Source organism: Erpetoichthys calabaricus, chromosome 18 (genome assembly GCF_900747795.2).
Source record: "Erpetoichthys calabaricus chromosome 18, fErpCal1.3, whole genome shotgun sequence".
NCBI classification, from domain to species: Eukaryota; Metazoa; Chordata; class Cladistia; order Polypteriformes; family Polypteridae; genus Erpetoichthys; species Erpetoichthys calabaricus.
The window spans coordinates 80263245-80282034 of NC_041411.2; the positions used below are offsets into that span (position 1 = coordinate 80263245).

The 18790-nt window shown below is 41.7% G+C and overlaps 1 protein-coding gene across 1 annotated transcript in view; it reads right to left on the minus strand.

The window, feature by feature from the left end:
- The window catches only part of cfap20dc (CFAP20 domain containing), a 248480-nt gene extending 234365 nt beyond the window's left edge, over window positions 1-14115 (minus strand). Inside the window, exons 1-4 of the mRNA XM_028824600.2 lie at window positions 14054-14115; window positions 10767-10896; window positions 8659-8748; window positions 7982-8075 (exon numbers count right to left, since the gene is read on the minus strand). Of these exons, the coding sequence (XP_028680433.2) occupies window positions 7982-8075; window positions 8659-8748; window positions 10767-10787 (205 nt within the window). The 5' untranslated portion in view covers window positions 10788-10896; window positions 14054-14115. The remainder of the gene's footprint in view (window positions 1-7981; window positions 8076-8658; window positions 8749-10766; window positions 10897-14053) is intronic.
- Window positions 14116-18790: the final 4675 nt, after the last annotated feature.

Sequence of the window (18790 nt, forward strand, 5' to 3'; positions counted from 1 at the left end):
CTATAGCACAATTTCATACAAAATGTAGCTCAAAGTGCTTTACATGATGGAGAAAAAGAAAATTAAAACACTAATTAACATAGAATAAGAATAAGGTCCGACGGCCAGTGAGGACAGAATACTGTTCGAACGGGACTACAATTCCCAACATGCCTTGCGGCTGTCTGTACAGGACAGGGAGCCTCCTAGCGTGTTGGGGGAGCATGTAATTCAGACAGAGGGGCGACTGATGGTCATTTTATATTTAATCTTCCATTTCCAAATAATCGCACCAGCAGTGGTCACCTTCTCATCAAGTGCCTTGCCGGTGGTCTTGTAGCCCATTCCAGCCTTGTCCAGGACATCCTTTGACAGCTCTTTGGTGTTGGCCACAGTGGTGGAGTGGAAGAAATTGATTCTGTGGACAGGTGGGCTTTATAAATATCATGAGTTGAGAGCAGAAGAATCTGGAATTGATTAATTGATTGGTGATTACAATCTGTGGGAGCCAGAATTCTGGATGGGTTGTAGGGGATCAAATCCTCATTTCACTCGATGACATTTATAACTTATGTAAGGTTTTTGATATAGTCTCTCTCCATTAAAACAAAACCACCACACAAATCAGACTGTTCATTTCTTTGTAAGTGATCAAATGTACAAATTCAGCAGGGGATCAATTACTCATTTCCCCCACTGTAGGGCGGCACCCGGCCGTGATTGGCAGGTGGCCCCCCGCCTCGATTGGCAGGTGGCCCCGCCCTCGATTGGCAGGTGGCCCCCCCCCTCGATTGGCAGGTGGCCCCCCCCTCGATTGGCAGGTGGCCCCGCCTCGATTGGCAGGTGGCCCCGCCTCTTGGAGGACAGCCCTCAAAACACAAGGAAGGATGGATGACAAAGACAAACAAAACAAAGCAAACAAAAATAACATTAATATACCTCAGGGACTGCAAATTGAACGGTGGGGGAGATAAAACACAAACACGCGTATTTGGGAAGTGCAAGAACAACCGGAGGATCCCGAAAACACAAACGGGAGCCTAGGGACCACATGCAATTCCCCCCCTGAAAGACAGCAGCAGCACAGCAAAGGATTCAAACTCAAGTCTCCCAGACCTCGGAGGCAGAAGCGTAAGCAACGGCACCGTCAACCTCAAGCTTCAAGAAAGAAAAACGCGAGATAAACCTCAAGTAAATAAGGAATAAATGTGTGGGAGACCTTTTGTTTTATGCAAATGTTTTCCTTTGTCTGTCATTTGCTTTTAAAAACTAATGAATTGAGATCTCAACACAAAGCAGAACGCAAAAAGGATAAACACAGTAAGGTCAACCGATGTGTGTACAAATACTGTTGCAAAGGACGGTCTCTCGAGGAAAAGGGTCTTTAAGAGCTACGTTCCACATTAAGATTTTAATTACCTTAATTCATTTAATTATTTTGTTGAATGTGTTTTCTAGTCCTCTCCAGATGATGAAATTATGAAAATCCCGAGCCATAAAAAGGTACCCCAGCTCTGTTATGACACTCTAATCTACGGCACATTATCTTGTTTTGCTTCTGTTCCATAAAATTGTCTTCCCTTTGTCACAATGCTGGCTCATCTCAACTGAAACGCCATTTGTACTCGTGGCTCTAAGAATGGCGGTTTTGTACCAGAGACGTTCACTGGGAGGTCCGACTTTGTTGACGAAACGAGGGAAGAAGCAAACTACCCTCAGGTCATAAGGCGACTCAAATAGGCCTTTCAGAAACACCAACCTCACATGTGGGGGGCAAGAGCAGGCAAACCTAATAAAGTGGAAACACACACACACAAATGCACACACATATACAGTGCATCCGGAAAGTATTCCCAGCGCATCACTTTTTCCACATTGTTATGTTACAGCCTTATTCCAAAATGGATTAAAATTCATCTTTTTCCTCAGAATTCTACACACAACACCCCATAATGACAACGTGAAAAAAGTTTACTTGGTTTTTGCAAATTTATTAAAAAATAAAATTGAGAAAGCACATGTCCATAAGTATTCACAGCCTTTGCTCAATACTTTGTCGATGCCCCTTTGGCAGCAATTCCAGCCTCAAGACTTTTTGAATATGATGCCACAAGCTTGGCACACCTATCCTTGGCCAGTTTCACCCATTCCTCTTTGCAGCACCTCTCAAGCTCCATCAGGTTGGATGGGAAGCGTCGGTGCACAGCCATTTTAAGATCTCTCCAGAGATGTTCAATCGGATTCAAGTGTGGGCTCTGGCTGGGCCACTCAAGGACATTCACAGAGTTGTCCTGAAGCCACTTCTTTGATATCTTGGCTGTGTGCTTAGGGTCGTTGTCCTGCTGAAAGATGAACCGTCGCCCCAGTCTGAGGTCAAGAGCGCTCTGGAGCAGGTTTTCATCCAGGATGTCTCTGTACATTGCTGCAGTCATCTTTCCCTTTATCCTGACTAGTCTCCCAGTCCCTGCCGCTGAAAAACATCCCCACAGCATGATGCTGCCACCACCATACTTCACTGCAGGGATGGTATTGGCCTGGTGATGAGCGGTTCCTGGTTTCCTCCAAACGTGACGTCTGGCATTCACACCAAAGAGTTCAATCTTTGTCTCATCAGACCAGAGAATTTTCTCTCTCATGGTCCGAAAGTCCTTCAGGTGCCTTTTGGCAAACTCCAGGTGGGCTGCCATGTGCCTTTTACTAAGGAGTGGCTTCCGTCTGGCCACTCTACCATACAGGCCTGATTGGTGGATTGCTGCAGAGATGGTTGTCCTTCTGGAAGGGTCTCCTCTCTCCACAGAGGACCTCTGGAGCTCTGACAGCGTGACCATCAGGTTCTTGGTCACCTCCCTGACTAAGGCCCTTCTTCCCCGATCGCTCAGTTTAGATGGCCAGCCAGCTCTAAGAAGAGTCCAGGGGCCTCATGTATAACGCTGTGCGTAGAACTCACACTATAACATGGCGTAAGCACAAAAGCAGGAATGTGCGTACGCACAGAAAAATCCAGATGCAGGAATCTGTACGTATGCAAACTTTCACGTTCTTCCACTACATAAATATTGATCAGCGTGAAAAGTAACGCACGTGCATGCGCCTTCTGTCCCGCCCCAACTCCTCCCAGAATTACGCCTCTTTGAATATGCAAATCAATATAAATAGCCTTCTGTGAAAAGACAATGGGAAAAGCACGGGAGAAAATATAAGAATTTCAGCGAATACCAAGTGGAGGCAAAGGAAAAACGTACTATTTGTTGGTTTAAACAGTGGGATAATCAACAAAAGGAAGTTGAGTAACAGTGTCTGAGAAACTCGAAAGCTCAAGTTCAAAGTCGCACAGTGCCCAAAATAAAAAAAAGAAGTCACATATCAAAGTCGTCCGTGAAAAGGCGAGTCGTAGCCCACCATCTGAGTGTCATATGAAAGCTAATTAGGGTACAGACAAAACAAATAGGCACACAGTGAGGAAAAAAGCACGAAATGTCAACTTTAATCATGCAGTTTATTTTGCCATTAAAGTAGAACATCATAAACTTCATCTTAAAATCGTTTATTTTACTAGTTTCTCAAATCCCATCGTAACTAAAGTAGCACATTAAATGCTTTGTGCTGTATTTGATCTTCTATGTGCTCTGTGTGTGAATCACTACCTGCTTCTTAAAAACGGGCTCTGTTTCTCCGTCAGGACACAATCCATTACATTCGTGATATTACAGCTCTCTGAATAAATAATTAAAATACTGAGATGTATACGTGATATCTTTTTCATGATGACAGGAATGAAAGCATGTTATTAAACATGGGAACACGGTGGCGCAGTGACTGGTCGTGTCTCACGCAAGAGTCTTGCTGCGCCATGCGCGACCTTCGATGAAATACTTTATTACAGAAGTCCTGTCTCTTTCAAACATACTAACCTCCAATTCCTCTCCTTACTTTTCTTTCTCCAAATACCCATTCGCCACACAATCAGCTCTGTAATAGACGTGAAGCCATCTGTAAGCTTAGAACGCCGATTCTTCAAAACTTTTAAGGAACATTGAAATATCTTCGTAGTATGTGTTTAATTATTCTCTCCGTCTGTCCTTCCAGTGTCGCGTTAGCACCAGCAAGAATTCAACGCAATGCAGGAGCTATCCGTGAACTAGCGAGCGCTGTGGCACCGTGTCCTCACATGTTTAATTATTAACAATACTGATTATTTAAATGAAGTTTTATCTGTATAATATTAACATATTTTGCTGCATTTCATCTTAAAAATGATATCGTCATCATACGCGCTTTATAAAGTGGCGCAGGTTGTGCAATATTATAACTGTAGTGCAAGTTTACAGTGAGGTGATTGTACTTATAAGTCCAAACAGTTCTACAAGGAGCACTTGATGGACCGATTGAGTGCGTTTAGAGTTCTTGGGATGAAAACCTTTTCTAAACCGCGAAGTCCGTACAGGAAAGTCAATGAAACGTTTTGCCGTGGCTCAGGCAGCGTCTGCTTCATGCTGTATCCCGATAATTCTCTTTCCGATCAGCTGCTGCTGTGATTCACACTCAGATACAGTGATATAAATACTCCGAGTGGTGCAGTGAGAGTAATATGGAAAAAGATGATCTGCTGTGGCAACCCTTAATGGGAGCAGCTGAAAGAAGAACAAGATGCAGGGAGAGTAACAACGCTAAAGCAGTTCTGGTATTTGGAATACTATGGCTATTCCCTCGACCATTATATTGCTGCAGGTTAATTACAAATCAGATGCATTACACTAATAAACAATATGCAGTTAGTTTCAGTGTATTTATAAATCCGCGTCAGGAATGTGGAGCTAAGAAAGAAAGGGTGTGACCACACAGGAACAGTAGCACTGCTTTGACGCTGGGTGCCGCCAGTCTGCAAAACCGAGCGGAGAAATTGCGTACGCCAGGGTATGAGGTACCGTGGAAATGTGCATGCCTTTACGCCAAGTTTAGGTTTTATACATCGCGATTTGAGCGTGGAAACAGGAGTACACAACATTTCTGTGTGTATGCACCGTTTATACAGGAGGTCCCTGGTGGTTTCGAACTTCCACTTACGGATGATGGAGGCCACTGTGCTCATTGGGACCTTCAAAGCAGCAGAAATTTTTCTGTAACCTTCCCCAGATTTGTGCCTTGTGACAATCCTGTCTCGGAGGTCTACAGACAATTCCTTTGACTTCATGCTTGGTTTGTGCTCTGACATGAACTGTCAACTGTGGGACCTTCTATAGACAGGTGTGTGCCTTTCCAAATCAGGTCCAATCAACTGAATTTACCACAGGTGGACTCCAATGAAGCTGCAGAAACATCAAGGATGATCAGAGGAAACATGATGCACCTGAGCTCAATTTGGAGCTTCATGGCAAAGGCTGTGAATACTTATGGACATGGGATTTCTCAGTTTTTGTTATTTGCAAAAACCTCAAGTAAACTTTTTTTACGTTGTTATTATGGGGTGTTGTGTAGAATTCTGAGGGAAAAAATGAATTTAATCCATTTTGGAATAAGGCTGTAACATAACAAAATGTGGAAAAAGTGATGCACTGCGAATACTTTCTGGATGCACTGTATAGTTTGTGACCAAAAAATATTGGCACTATTTCATTCAGATAATGCACCAATTCTACCACAAAATGTACGACATTACACAATGCATTGTATTTCATTTATTTGCACTGGGAACAAAGCCAAATCTAATCTCTTCTCACACCGAACCCCCAAAAGTGGGTAACAACAAAATTATCAGCACTCTTTAGAAATTGAAACAAAGTATGTGTGTCACCCATTAGTGTCACCTTTCAGACTCTGAGGTAAGCAATACCACCCCAGGACACCAGGGGACACTTGCCAACTTTGCTGTCTCAGAAAATGATGCCCACGGAGGGTGACGGACTCCGCCCCTCCCAGTCCTCGAGCTGTAAATGAAAGGCGCTGCCAGGAGGTGGCATCTCATTTGGGAGAAGAGTCACCCGCTCAATGGAGCCTCAAACCTGACCGCACTTCACAGCCATTGACTCGCAGCCAATTGCTTTTGTTTTGCCATCATGTGCCTGTTATTTTTCCCACATACCCCATCATTTCAAGTAAACTGGGTGGCCCGGTTGGCACTCCAAAATGTAAGTTATAAAATAAGTGTTTTATATTATATAAACACATTACACACACACACACACACACACACACACACACACACACACATATATACATACTAGGGGGCTTTTCCTCCTACTGGCTTTGCTCACCCACCCCTCTCTCCGGGGGCACGCTTCACACTCTCCACTCAGCGTACGTTCAGGCCCAAACCCCCCAACTCCTCACAACTTGAGCGGCAGATACGCGAAGGAGATGTGGATGGATCAGCTGCTGGCTTGCAGCTGCTGCTACCATGCTGCATGTTCTGCTTGTCGCGCTGCGCGACGATCATTTAAAAGCCTGTACAGCAGCTGTCCTTTTGTCTCACTTCCTTGTCTCCCAGGACGTTAAAGTGACTCCGAGAAATTGTAAGTAGAGCGTGACTTCAAAGTGTCTCCCCGAGATGATCACGTCTCGACCCAAAATTATTATACATACACACTATTATACACATACAATATATAAATGAATAAATAAACATATGCCTGCCCTAGGAGGTCCTTGGAGGCTCAGTCGATGTATATACAGTATTAAACAAAATGAGACAAGAGGGGGCGCTGCTGCTAACACCATCATCTCCTTTCCCCACAGTGCTGAGAAGTGGCCCACTTTAAGCATTTGACCCCGCACCTTCTGGTCCAGCCACCATTAAAACTGCAGGGGTCCTGGAAGGAGGCATCATTACTGGATAGAGCAACCCACCTGAAGCAGCTCTGCTAGCAGCGACTAACTTCGCAACCCTTTGTTTTGCTGAATTCTCACATATGGGACACACGTTGAAGAGCATCATTTTCCTTTGTTCTCCACAGACAATAAAAGAGACAACCCTGTTGGCACGCCAACATTTTCTTGCTGTCTGAAGACCCGTTATTCTGACACCAGGCCACTAAATAATTTTTTTTTTTATATTTTATAAGGGATATTCAAAAAGTTTCAGCACTTTTTTTAAACTATTGAGAACTTCAAAAACAAAGGACAGTCACCTACCTTTGCGATGCCATTTTCCCAGCGTCGTACCAACTTTTTAACGCCATCCGCAAAAAAATGTTTTTGGTTGAGCGAATTAGTTGCAGGGTTCTTTCTTCATTCCTTGTGGTCGTGGCTGTAGCTGGATGTCCGGAGCGCTCTCTGCATCCTAGCGTGGCCATTTTTGAACATTTCAATCCACTCATAGACGACATCCCCATACCGAGCACATATGCGGAGATGAATTTGAGCTCCTGGCCCCCCTCCTGCCCACAAACAGGAGTGGGCATCAGAACACTGCTCCTCTTTGGTACAACATATACATTTGGCAGCCATCTTCAGCACGGGGTGACAACTCTTATACTAAACTGCAATGGCATCCGGCTTGCCAGACAGAACTGGTCACAACCCTCTCAGACAGAACCAATCACTACTCCTCCCTCCATCGCTTCCAACAAAAATATAGAAGTGCGGAAACTGTCTGGACGACCCTCATATTTATATATACAGAGAGAGAAACAGACAGAGGCCTATAAGACCTGCAGGGGGGACCCCAGAGCCCCAAACCCCAGACACAGCCTTCACAGACACATCCCCATACAAATAAAAGGCTTATTATCACAAAGGCCTGCAATAGTCTTCTTGTACAACACGATGACAGCATTGTGGCAAACAGGTTTTGATTTCATGACGAATTGAAGACGTAACTATTTACCAATGTTAAAATTCAGAATCCTTAGGTCACAAAATCCCCAAGTGGACGTATAGTTTGTAAATATTCATTCAGGAAACCTCCCAAAAATAAAAATGACAAGAAGAGCAGCGATCACACCCCAGCGTAGCGTACCTGATCAATACCTTGTACCCAACCTATGGAGGATACCGAGTGACTTACGTGAGCTCCTGCTGTCTTTGGGCAGCTGCATTTTGTTGGTCTGGCTGCTGCCCTCGAGGATGTAAATGAAGCTCTTGGACTCTTTGTCGAATTCCTGGAAATGAAAAGAACAACACAACACTTGAACACGTTAACCTTACAAATGTAACCCAATAATTTAGAATTGATACAGAAACTGCAGTAAGTGGCTTATTTTATTGTACATGGCAATATATATTTTCAGATACGGCGGTGAAAATGCACGCATTTTTGTGAAAGAACTGAATTCTTTAGCAAAAACCACAGAATTGTTTTGCAAAATAATCATTTTTGTGAAATAAAGGAATTCATTTGTGAACCAATACAATAATTTTTGCCAACTAACCAAATTGTTTTGCGAAATCATGCAATAATTTTTGCAAAAAAATGGAATTTTTCTGTGAAATAACGCAATAATTTTGTTAATGCAATATTTTTTGTGAAATAACCAAATTGTTTTGCAAGCTATTTTGAGAAATAACTTTTTTTGTTTTCGAGTGGCAGGATGCTTAAGCGGCCATACAACAGTACAATGAGCGTGAGGACTCCCACCGCGGACCTCCATGGCCAGCGCTGAGTAGCTGGGCTCCAGACGGTTTGACGACAAGCTCCCTTCCGCTGCACCATTTAAGAGGTTTTAAGTAAAAAGCAAAACTTACTTTCCATACAGCAGTCTGACTTCCACAGATTTTCCATTTGGCAACAGGGTCTTTTCCTTGAGCACTGAAGACTTCTACCATTGGTCCACCCTTAAAAGGGAATAAAAAAATAAAACAAAATCTCCTATAAATTGTTACGTTGGGCATGAACTGTAAGTGTAAAAGTCACCCCCCCCCCCCCCAATAGTCAAAGACCTCAGGAGTTAAATGACACATCTACTAATATTACAATATAAGATTTTCAGGGACACTTTATGGAATTCAGGACAGCAGCAGCTTGGGTTGGCAGACACGTCAAACACCAGCAATGTATTCCTTTTAATGTCCTACAGGATATAAACTTACACTAACATACATACAGGTGGGCGTCCCTCCACCTGCCACACCTTTACAAGTACCTTTACCTTGTGCCAGTGACATTTAAACAGTCAGGCAGTTTATGTGCCAAGAAAATGCCTAGTGAGGGCAAGTGACTCTGCCCCCTATGGGTCAGAGCCCTATTAGAATGTGGATGCCCCAGAGAGACATCTCATTCTGTACCCGAACTTCAAAAAGAGGATGGAGATCCCAGTCAAGACCCACTCTACCGAGCTGTTAATTCCTGGAGCCAAGAAGGCTGCTGGTATTTCTGTTTTTCATGTTTTGCGCCATCGAGCTCCCGTTTTAATCCAATATTGAATAGTGTCATAGAAAAGGGGCAACGTATTATGTATTCACCTTAACAAAAGGGTACGTGTCTGGGTATCTCTTTGTCCGTCTGGTTGCTATGTCTCTATCATTCCAACAGATAGCACCAACATTTTTAGTAATAAAATGCACTGCATTTTTCATTTCAACAGACGGCTTATCACAAACATTAACACTGCTTTTATGAATCCCATACCAAAATGCATAGAACAGAGACATATGAATTGCATTTGTCATTCCTACAGATGGTGCATCACAAACGTTTAGCAAACTGCATTTCATTTCTCATTCCAACAGACGGATTATCACAAACATTAACACTGTTTTTATGGATTCCATACCAAAAGACATAACAAATGTATTGCATTTTCCATTCCAACAGATGGCACAAACATTTTTAGTAATAAAATGCACTGCATTTTTCATTTCAACAGACAGCTTATCACAAACATTAACACTGCTTTTATGAATCCCATACCAAAATGCGTAGAACAGAGACATATGCATTGCATTTGTCATTCCAACAGATGGTGCATCACAAACGTTTTTAGTAATAAAATGCATTGCATTTTTCATTTCAACAAATGGCTTATCATAAGCATTATCACTGCTTTTATGGATTCCATACCAAAAGGCATATAACAGAAATATGTATTGCATTTTCCATTCCAACAGATGGCACAAACATTCTTAGTAATAAAATGCATTGCATTTTTCATTTCAACAAATGGCTTATCATAAGCATTATCACTGCTTTTATGGATTCCATACCAAAAGGCATATAACAGAAATATGTATTGCATTTTCCATTCCAACAGATGGCCCAAACATTCTTAGTAATAAAATGCATTGCATTTTTCATTTCAACAAATGGCTTATCATAAGCATTATCACTGCTTTTACGGATTCCATACCAAAAGGCATATAACAGAAATATGTATTGCATTTTCCATTCCAACAGATGGCACAAACATTTTTAGTAATAAAATGCTTTGCATTTTTCATTCCAACAGATGGCTCTGCTTTTACGAATCCCATATCAAAAGGCAAATAACAGACAGCCTAACAGATGGCGCTTGACATTTATTGTAGCAAAATGCATTACTGCAAATGTTTGCGACGCACCATCTGTTGGAATGACAAATGTAATGCAATTTATTGACACATGCATTACAAAACTTATTCCAATAGATGGTGGACTGCAAGTGTTAACTCCGAAATCCACAGTAATTGCTGTACTTAGATTTCAGCCTGTTTTAGACAGGTAGTGCAGCTACTATACAAACATCCCAAAACCCAAAATACTTGTGGTCCCAGGCATTTTGGATTAAGGATGCTCAACCTGTGCTAAACTTATGCTTTAAAATGTCCTTTATTTTTTTTTTTATTCTTTAAATGCTAGTAAGAATTTGACATCATACCTGATACTCATTTTTAAACATATTTGAAGAGTCTAAATGGCCGTTTAGCAAAACCTCCAATTTAGCATACGCCAGTTGTGAAGAGCTGTATCTTCACATAGAATTTGTCCTTTTCCCAATAATGAGACATCTAAAAAGACAATAAGCAAAACAAATTATTCTAAGCACCATTAACAAATCATATTAATGAACTTGTGCTCAATCATTTAACCATCTGTTCAGGCAGGAGTAAATAAACAAAAATTTTAAAAATCCATCATGAGATCATTTGGGAGATTTTGTGTGGGTGCATCTGTCTTTTAATTAAAATAAAGCACAATTCTCATAGGTTTAAACTTGAAAATTAAATGATATGCGATTGAAGCAGAACTTTAGAGCTGGGCCCACATTCATTTATACAGCAGGGTCCCACTGCCTAGACGGTAACCCAGAGTTCTAACCGTCACCTTTAAACAAATATTTCAAGGTTGATTTTAGGCCATGGTTGAAATGAAGACTGAGAAAGAATAAGCAGACAAGACCCTGACACAACCAGACAAGCAAGAATATAGCCGAATAGGTTCTGGAAAATTCCAAAACATTGAGGTTTCTGCACAGCTGGTGGCCACTTTCCTGGTGGACAAAACTTTCCGTTTTAATAAAAGCATAAGCGTCTATGTGTTTGTGCATTTCTGTATCTGTCCCTTTGCTATGTCTGTCGTTCCAACAGATGCTGCTTCACAAACATTAGTAATAAAAGGCATTGAATTTTCTGTTCCAACAGATGGCATTTTACAAACATTAACACTGCTTTTACAAATCCCATGCCAAATTGCATATAACAGACATATGCAGAGTATTTGTCACTCCAACAGATGATGCATCACAAACATTTGTAGTAATGCATTTCGTTACTACAAATGTTTGTGATGCACCGTCTGTTGGAACGCAAATTCAATGCATTGCATTACTACATGCATAACAAAACACACTCCAATAGAGAGGTCTGCACCGATTACCGTATTTAGATTTCAACCTGTCTTGCACGGTAAAGCAGCTAAAGTCCCAGTAAGTTAATCTATTGATAATCTTCATGAGCACAACAAATATGCGTTCCAAATTCATAATCAAGTGTAAGTTTTGTGTTTATTGATCAACAAACAATGAATAACTAATAGGACGACAAACAACAGCAACAACATCTGCGGAGGATCAAGCACATCACAGAAGGTGCTTAAGATGGAACAACTGAGCAGCAAGCCGACATGAAGGCTCTTAGGCAAGCAGGACAAAATCCAGAATGTAAGAATGTGAACAAGAGACAATCTAGCACTGCTTAGGAAAGTTACATCACCAATGTGAGGACGGTGAAGATGAATTCTTTCATGGTGGGGGGGGGGGGGGGGGGGGGGGATGTCTTGCCAAAAGGAAAAAAAAGTTCAGCTTGCTTTATATGAACCACATTTGTTTTAGGACCAGAGATCCACATGCTTGCTTACTTGCTTGGATAAACAGATGATCCTCAGAGTAGAGTGGTTGCTCCACCAGAATGAGGAGAACCAGTTGAGGTGGTTTGGGCATGTCGTAAGAACCCCCTACAGCTGCTCCTCTGGGCAGAGACCCTGTGGTAGACCCAGAACATGATGGAAGGGCGATATGTCTAGGAGGGCATGGGAATGCCTGTCAATTCCCTAAACACTTGAGAGCTGGAATCTATAGCTGGGAACAGGGATGTCTGGACGGACCTGCTCGACCCGCTGCCACTGTGACCCTCATTAGGAAAAGCTAAAAAACTTTCCTGCCCAACAGCAGCTCAAACCCCACATAGTGGTGCAAGAAACCAGCCCAATACCTGACACAAACACACACCGACAAGTGGGGGTGACGGGGTCCCCCTCAGAGACTTGAGAGTGAGGAATTAGGAACATACCATCGAATAGAATGGATAAATACCATGGAATTCAGGCATTGGAGATTTGACAATGATAAGGACAGATAGAATGATCCAAAAAAAAAAAAAATAGGTGGGGGGACTGGTTAGGGAGGTGGTCCCAGTGGGTGAAAAGCATGCTAATAAAACAGAAGAAAGGGTTTGAACAAAACACTGCAAAGCATAAGGCCAAAATAACAACCTGTGAACGCCCATTCTTTTCCCTGTGGATGTGGATCAAAAATTGCTCAATTGGGTTAGAAAAACCACAGAACGTCTGGGAAAAGATAACATTTTTAAAAAATTGCATACATTGTAGTAAGCATTTTATGGACTCCACTTTTGAAAGCTCCAAAGACGACAAAGTGGCCTCCCATATTTAAAACTTCCCGTCATTACACATCCAGAATATTAGAATGTTGTCAACTGGCCATAGTTCAACGATTAATTAATTAATGGAAAGGTAGTATTGTTTCTATTGGTGTTAATCAGTTTCTACTCTTTTTCTGTGTATTTTAACAAATCTGCACCTTTATGTGTACTAATCCTGCATTTCGCATTTTGTAAAAATCTACACTTGCATTTCATCTGCGGCTGCGCTCGGTGAAGAGCGCCATACAAAAATTAACTGCATTGAATTCAATACTTTCTTGGTACTACTATGCCTGTAACTTGAGTAAATAAAGGTTTCCCTTATGCCTCCACATTTGCCCTCATTGAATAATAATGTATGATGAATGCAAGTCATGGAGAAAGAATCGGAAAAAAAAAAAAAAACATTCCCACATGCTTATTATACAATAATCTAAACTAACGAGCGCTATTCTTCATGCAGGAAATCTTGAATCACTTTTAAAAGGTTAATTGCAAGTGCACTTCAGTACATGTCTGTTTTGATGGTGTCCCCTACACTTAATACAAGCGCTTGCAAATTAAAAGCAGCGATCCGACTTCATGACTCATGCAGTGTGACTCAACGCTGCGTCTTCTCACTCCACCGAGCTGCACGTGCCGGTCGGCGCTGCTCACACATCGCAGCCGGTGATCCTCCTTTGACAAACTTTTTGCAGCCCCTTCGTTCATCTCACTTTTCTGTGCAGCTGCTCAAGGGCGGACATTAAAAGGCCATTCGGCTCTAAGGTACAGATCATGAAAGGCACAAAAGGCCCGGACTGTCCTAACGTTTGGTTATAAACAGGTGGCGGAAGGTGAGCGAGCAGCCTGCAAACTTTACGACTCGCTACAGCCCCAAACAACACCACGAGACGATCCAGAAGTCCCGACATACGAGATCGGGAGCGCTCACCTCTGGCGGCCAACGTCTTTTTTTTCCTCTAATCGTTTAGTTCGCCCTCAAATTAAAATAAGACTTCCTCACCTGTTCCTGGAGAGACAAGCGAGCGCGTGAGCCAATCGGAGCGCTTCGTCTCAAGACGCGCACTGCTTCACGGGAAATGAGCGGAGCCGTCGCCATGGTGACGAGACGCTATGCCTCGCAGAGTGTCTTTCGCGGCGAGTCGGGAGTTAAGACCTGCTCTGCGGTAATGTTGTGAACATTATTTTATTTTCTGTCAATTGTAGAAGCCAACAATAATCACAATACGTAAAGGAATAGATCTTTAAAAAAAATATGGCGTCAGTGTTAAACAGTCTTTACAAAAACAACGTTTGAAATACATATGAAAAGGCGTTGGAGAAATGGTTCGTTCTGCTTTAGTTATCTCGAAATGATGATATCTTGAAATCAATTTTGATATATCATGAAAAATACTTTAAGATATAGTATCTCAAAATAAGAAAATACATTTGTATTGGCGGTGGGCGGGCGGCATGCCCGGTGTTTGTTCCTGCCTTGCGCCCTGTGTTGGCTGGGATTGGCTCCAGCAGACCCCCGTGACCCTGCGTTAGGATATAGCAAGTTGGACAATGACTTACTGACTGACATTTGTATTGTATTTTAGACAGTGTGGTCTCTAGGGGGCATAACAGAGCTTCACACCCCAAAACACAATTGGACCAAAGGTAACGGGACCATACGTCCCGTTTTGAGGTATCCTGTCCCGTTGTCCCCAAGCACAACTTAGAACGCCGAAATGTCCCGTTTTCAGAAAGAGAGCAACCCACTGTAACAATTTTAAAAAAATGTCCAAACATATTAAGAACCTTTTTTGAAAACCCTAACTCTGAATTATGGCTTTTTGTTATGCATGCACAGTCAGCAACGTTCCATCAAAAGCTGTGTTAAAGATCGAGGGTCAGAGTATTTCTGCAATTGAAACCATCAAGGAAATAAATCAACTTAAAGACGATTTGGCCTTGAAACAAAGTACTCGCTTTCTTTCCCACCCCATTCGTAATTTAAATGGCAAAAGTGCAAGAAAATGGCTGCAGTGGTGTTGAAGAATATATGAAAACTACAGCTGCGGAGTTCTATAAAATAAGCAAAGAATATTTGGAGCAGTGGACTTTGTTCTGTGAAGAATTAGAAATATTTGAATGTGCGAATTTAACCAAAACACCTACGTGGGAAGAAATTCAAAGTGTAATGGATGTATCGATTGAAAATGGATTTATTAATTGTAACCAAGATACAGAAGTATTTGATGAGTTTTCACTTATTTCTAACTACATTACACCGCAAAAAGTGACAGAATGGATCACTGGGAATGTTTCAACCGAAAGTCGTTGGGTGGAATTGTTCAAACACTTTCACACCAATAATCTGAATCATACGAACTTTCGTATAATTATCTTCTTATATAGGCTACCGTGACTGTCCGTTTGTCTGTCCAGGGTTTTAAATCGCCTGTAACTAGCAAACCGTTTGAACTATTGACTTGAAATTTGGTACACATACAGTATACTACGTGACGTCTACTATCCGCTTTCGGGGTGGTGATTGACCCCCCAGGTTATTCCTTTTTATTTTGTTGTACTGTATTGTTGAATCAACTCTCGGCAGAGCGCAGCAGGGTGACCGTGCGGCGCATGCGTATAGGAGCTGTTCTCATTCCTTACCACTTTCGCTAATCATTCTTGAGGCAGATTGAAGACTTAAGTGCCAAATTAAGTGAAAGATTAAAGAAAACGTACTAAATAATTGCAACACAAAAACTAACTTAATCAGTTTTAACGGGAAAAGATGCCGACAAATAAAGAGAAGCAGCGGGCCGCTAGGGTGGAGGAAAGAGGAGCTGCTCAGGAAGCAGCAAGCACATCAACCTCTGAGCAAACGAATGATAAACGTACAGAGAAAGAGGAGGAATACTATTAATGATCAAGTGTATTCACTGCAGTGCGCCGTTACTGGTTGAATATATTTTATGTCTGCCCGGCCCTAACGCACCCATAGAAAAGAGTTCTCTTATGAATAAGTTGTGGACGAGCGAAAAAAACACAGTTGCAAGTCGCAGTTATTAAAGCAATGTTAAAATTACCAAAGTAAAATTTAAGAAACCCTGTCAAGAATTTCATTATTTGAAATCAACACCAAATATACTTAAGCAAATTTGTTCTTGAGAAAAATAAGACCACCACATAAATTTTTTTTTTGACAGATAGATAATTAATCCCAAGGGGAAATTCACATACTCCAGCAGCACCTTACGGATTAAAAAAAAAATAAAAAGATTAATAATGCAGGTAAAAACAGACAATAACTTTGTATAATGTTAATGTTCACATCTTCATTCCTGTTCTTTTCATTAATAAATAAAAACTAAAATACGCGTTTTCTTGAATACACATACTATTACCTAAAAATTAGTAGATGTCCCGTTTTGAGGAAAAAAATAAATAAAATGGTCACGTTAACCAAAGGCAGCCATGGGTTCAAAAGGCGTGTTTATATTTATAACAAAATACCTTACTACGACTCTCAGATCCTCAAAGTCATCCTTCCATTCTTCCCAGGCAACGTGTCTTCTTCCTGACCCTGATTTCCCCAAGTAATGCATAGCGACAGCTCTATAAGAAAAGTCCTGGTTGTTCCAAACGTATCCCGTTTAAGAATTATGGAGGCCACTGTGCTCTTGGGAGCTTTTTTTTTTATTATTATTATTATTATTTTCCCCATATCTGTGCCTCGATATAATCCTCTTTCCTTCAACCTCAGGGCCTGCTGATCCTCACAGGTGTCACCTTCTCTAGCCAGCTGTGCGCCTTTCCTAATGAGTCCAATCATCTGAATTGACCAAAGGTGGACTCCCAACAACCACAGAGGTAGAGACATCTCCGTGACGAGCAATACACAATGGAATGCACCCGAGCAAAGCAAACGATCTCAGTACTTTTTTTTTTTTAATTAATTTGCAAAAATTCCAAGATCCCCGTATTTGCGTGGTCATTCCGTGGTATTCAATTTGGTTGATGTGGAGAAAATTAGGATATGAGTTTAGCACAAATCTGCAACATGACAAAATATGAAAAACATGAAGAGATAGAGTATAGGTCACCAAGGCCACTACGAGCCCCGCTGTGCAACACCTAGGGTTGATGCCAGGAGTACTTTAATCCGCCCACTGACCTGGCCCGCTTTTTCTTTTTTTGTTAAGACCCCTAACCGCCCCCCCAAGCTGATCGTCAGCGGCCAGACCGACCTGACAAAGAGGACTAGCTGATCCTGAACTGAAGAAGGAAGCCAAGGCAAGACCCTTGATAACGTCCCGGCTCGTTTTTGCTGTGTCTGTGTGTAATGAAGTACACGTGGCAGCTCCTGATTCAGTAAATAACCTGGCTGATCCTGTTTTGAACTGAATAAAGCTGGTTTTCCTGAAGCCCCTGAACTCAGTTTTTATATATACAGTGGACCACCGGGGGGCGTACCAGCCACCCTACCCAACACAGACAGACACGACACACAAGTTCTGACCAGCACATTTATTTCAAGTGCGGCTGCGCTTTTCCTTGCGCAAACCCCGCCCATACCCCAAACCGGAGACTTGCGATCAGGGGAGACAGCTGTTGAAGAGTCAAAAAACTAATAATGACAGCATAAAATAAATGTGTCCACTGGTCTGTGCTATAAATTTGTTTTCTGTATGATTCCAATAATGTTGATCATTTGTATAGTAAAAATCGCTGAATTGGTGCATTTCCTGTTCAAATGCAGGGCAGAAACGCGAGGTGCGGTAGCGACGAGTCTCACCTCACCTCGGACTGCGCTCTCCTTCACACACTGACGGGGTTGATGCTTACAATTGGCGCGTGCCTGTCGCTGACTCTCTGTATGTCGCCAATATAATGTTTGCAGACACCTTTATTATACACCCCGACTTTCTAATATCTTTAATGAATGTGTGTGACATATTTAGGCTTGCTGATCGGATGTCAAACTGCAGTGAAAACGCACAAGGCGAGGCAGACAGTACCGTGCCGCCCTGAAGGGGGCGCATGTGAGCCCAACAGGTGCTCGTTGCTGCTGCTGTTCTTCTCCGCAGAGGCGCCAATAAGTTAGCGACATCAGAAAGTCAAGCGCACCGTAGCGCTCCGTTTATTTTTATTTTTTATTCCGATTGACTGCCAAAATTGAAGATTATGATTTTTAAAACTAAAGGAAAATAAGGAAGACTTTTACAAGAAAGTGACAGAGATTTTCATGGAGAAGGATAGGCGCATGGACTTCATTTACAAGTAAAGGTAAGACCATAAACAGTTTTCAATTTTATAAAAAATGGGATCAGACTAAGAAAAAAACAATCCAATATTTAAAAACTAAATTTTGACCTTAAATAAAATGCTCTTTTTTCTTGTTTATCCATATGTTGAGCAATCTGTATTAAAATTGATTAAGGCATCAGAATTAAAAAAATTAAAAACAACTAAATATTTAAATTAAGATCAAAATTGACATGTTTTTTTTTTTATTGTACACCTTTCTATACTTTCATTTGTATTGAATGAGTATGAATTGAGGAATTGCAACGGCAAATTTAGAACACATGGAGGGTGAGGAGCAAATGCGCTCTCTCCGCTCTCTCTCTCTTTCTCTACTAGAAATGTAACGTTCTTTCTTAGCCACATATGTGCCTTATCTGTGTGTGTGTAAAGAATGCTGATGAGATATGAAACATAACCAGTTATCAGTGTGCATACTGCCAACTGAATAGTGAATAAG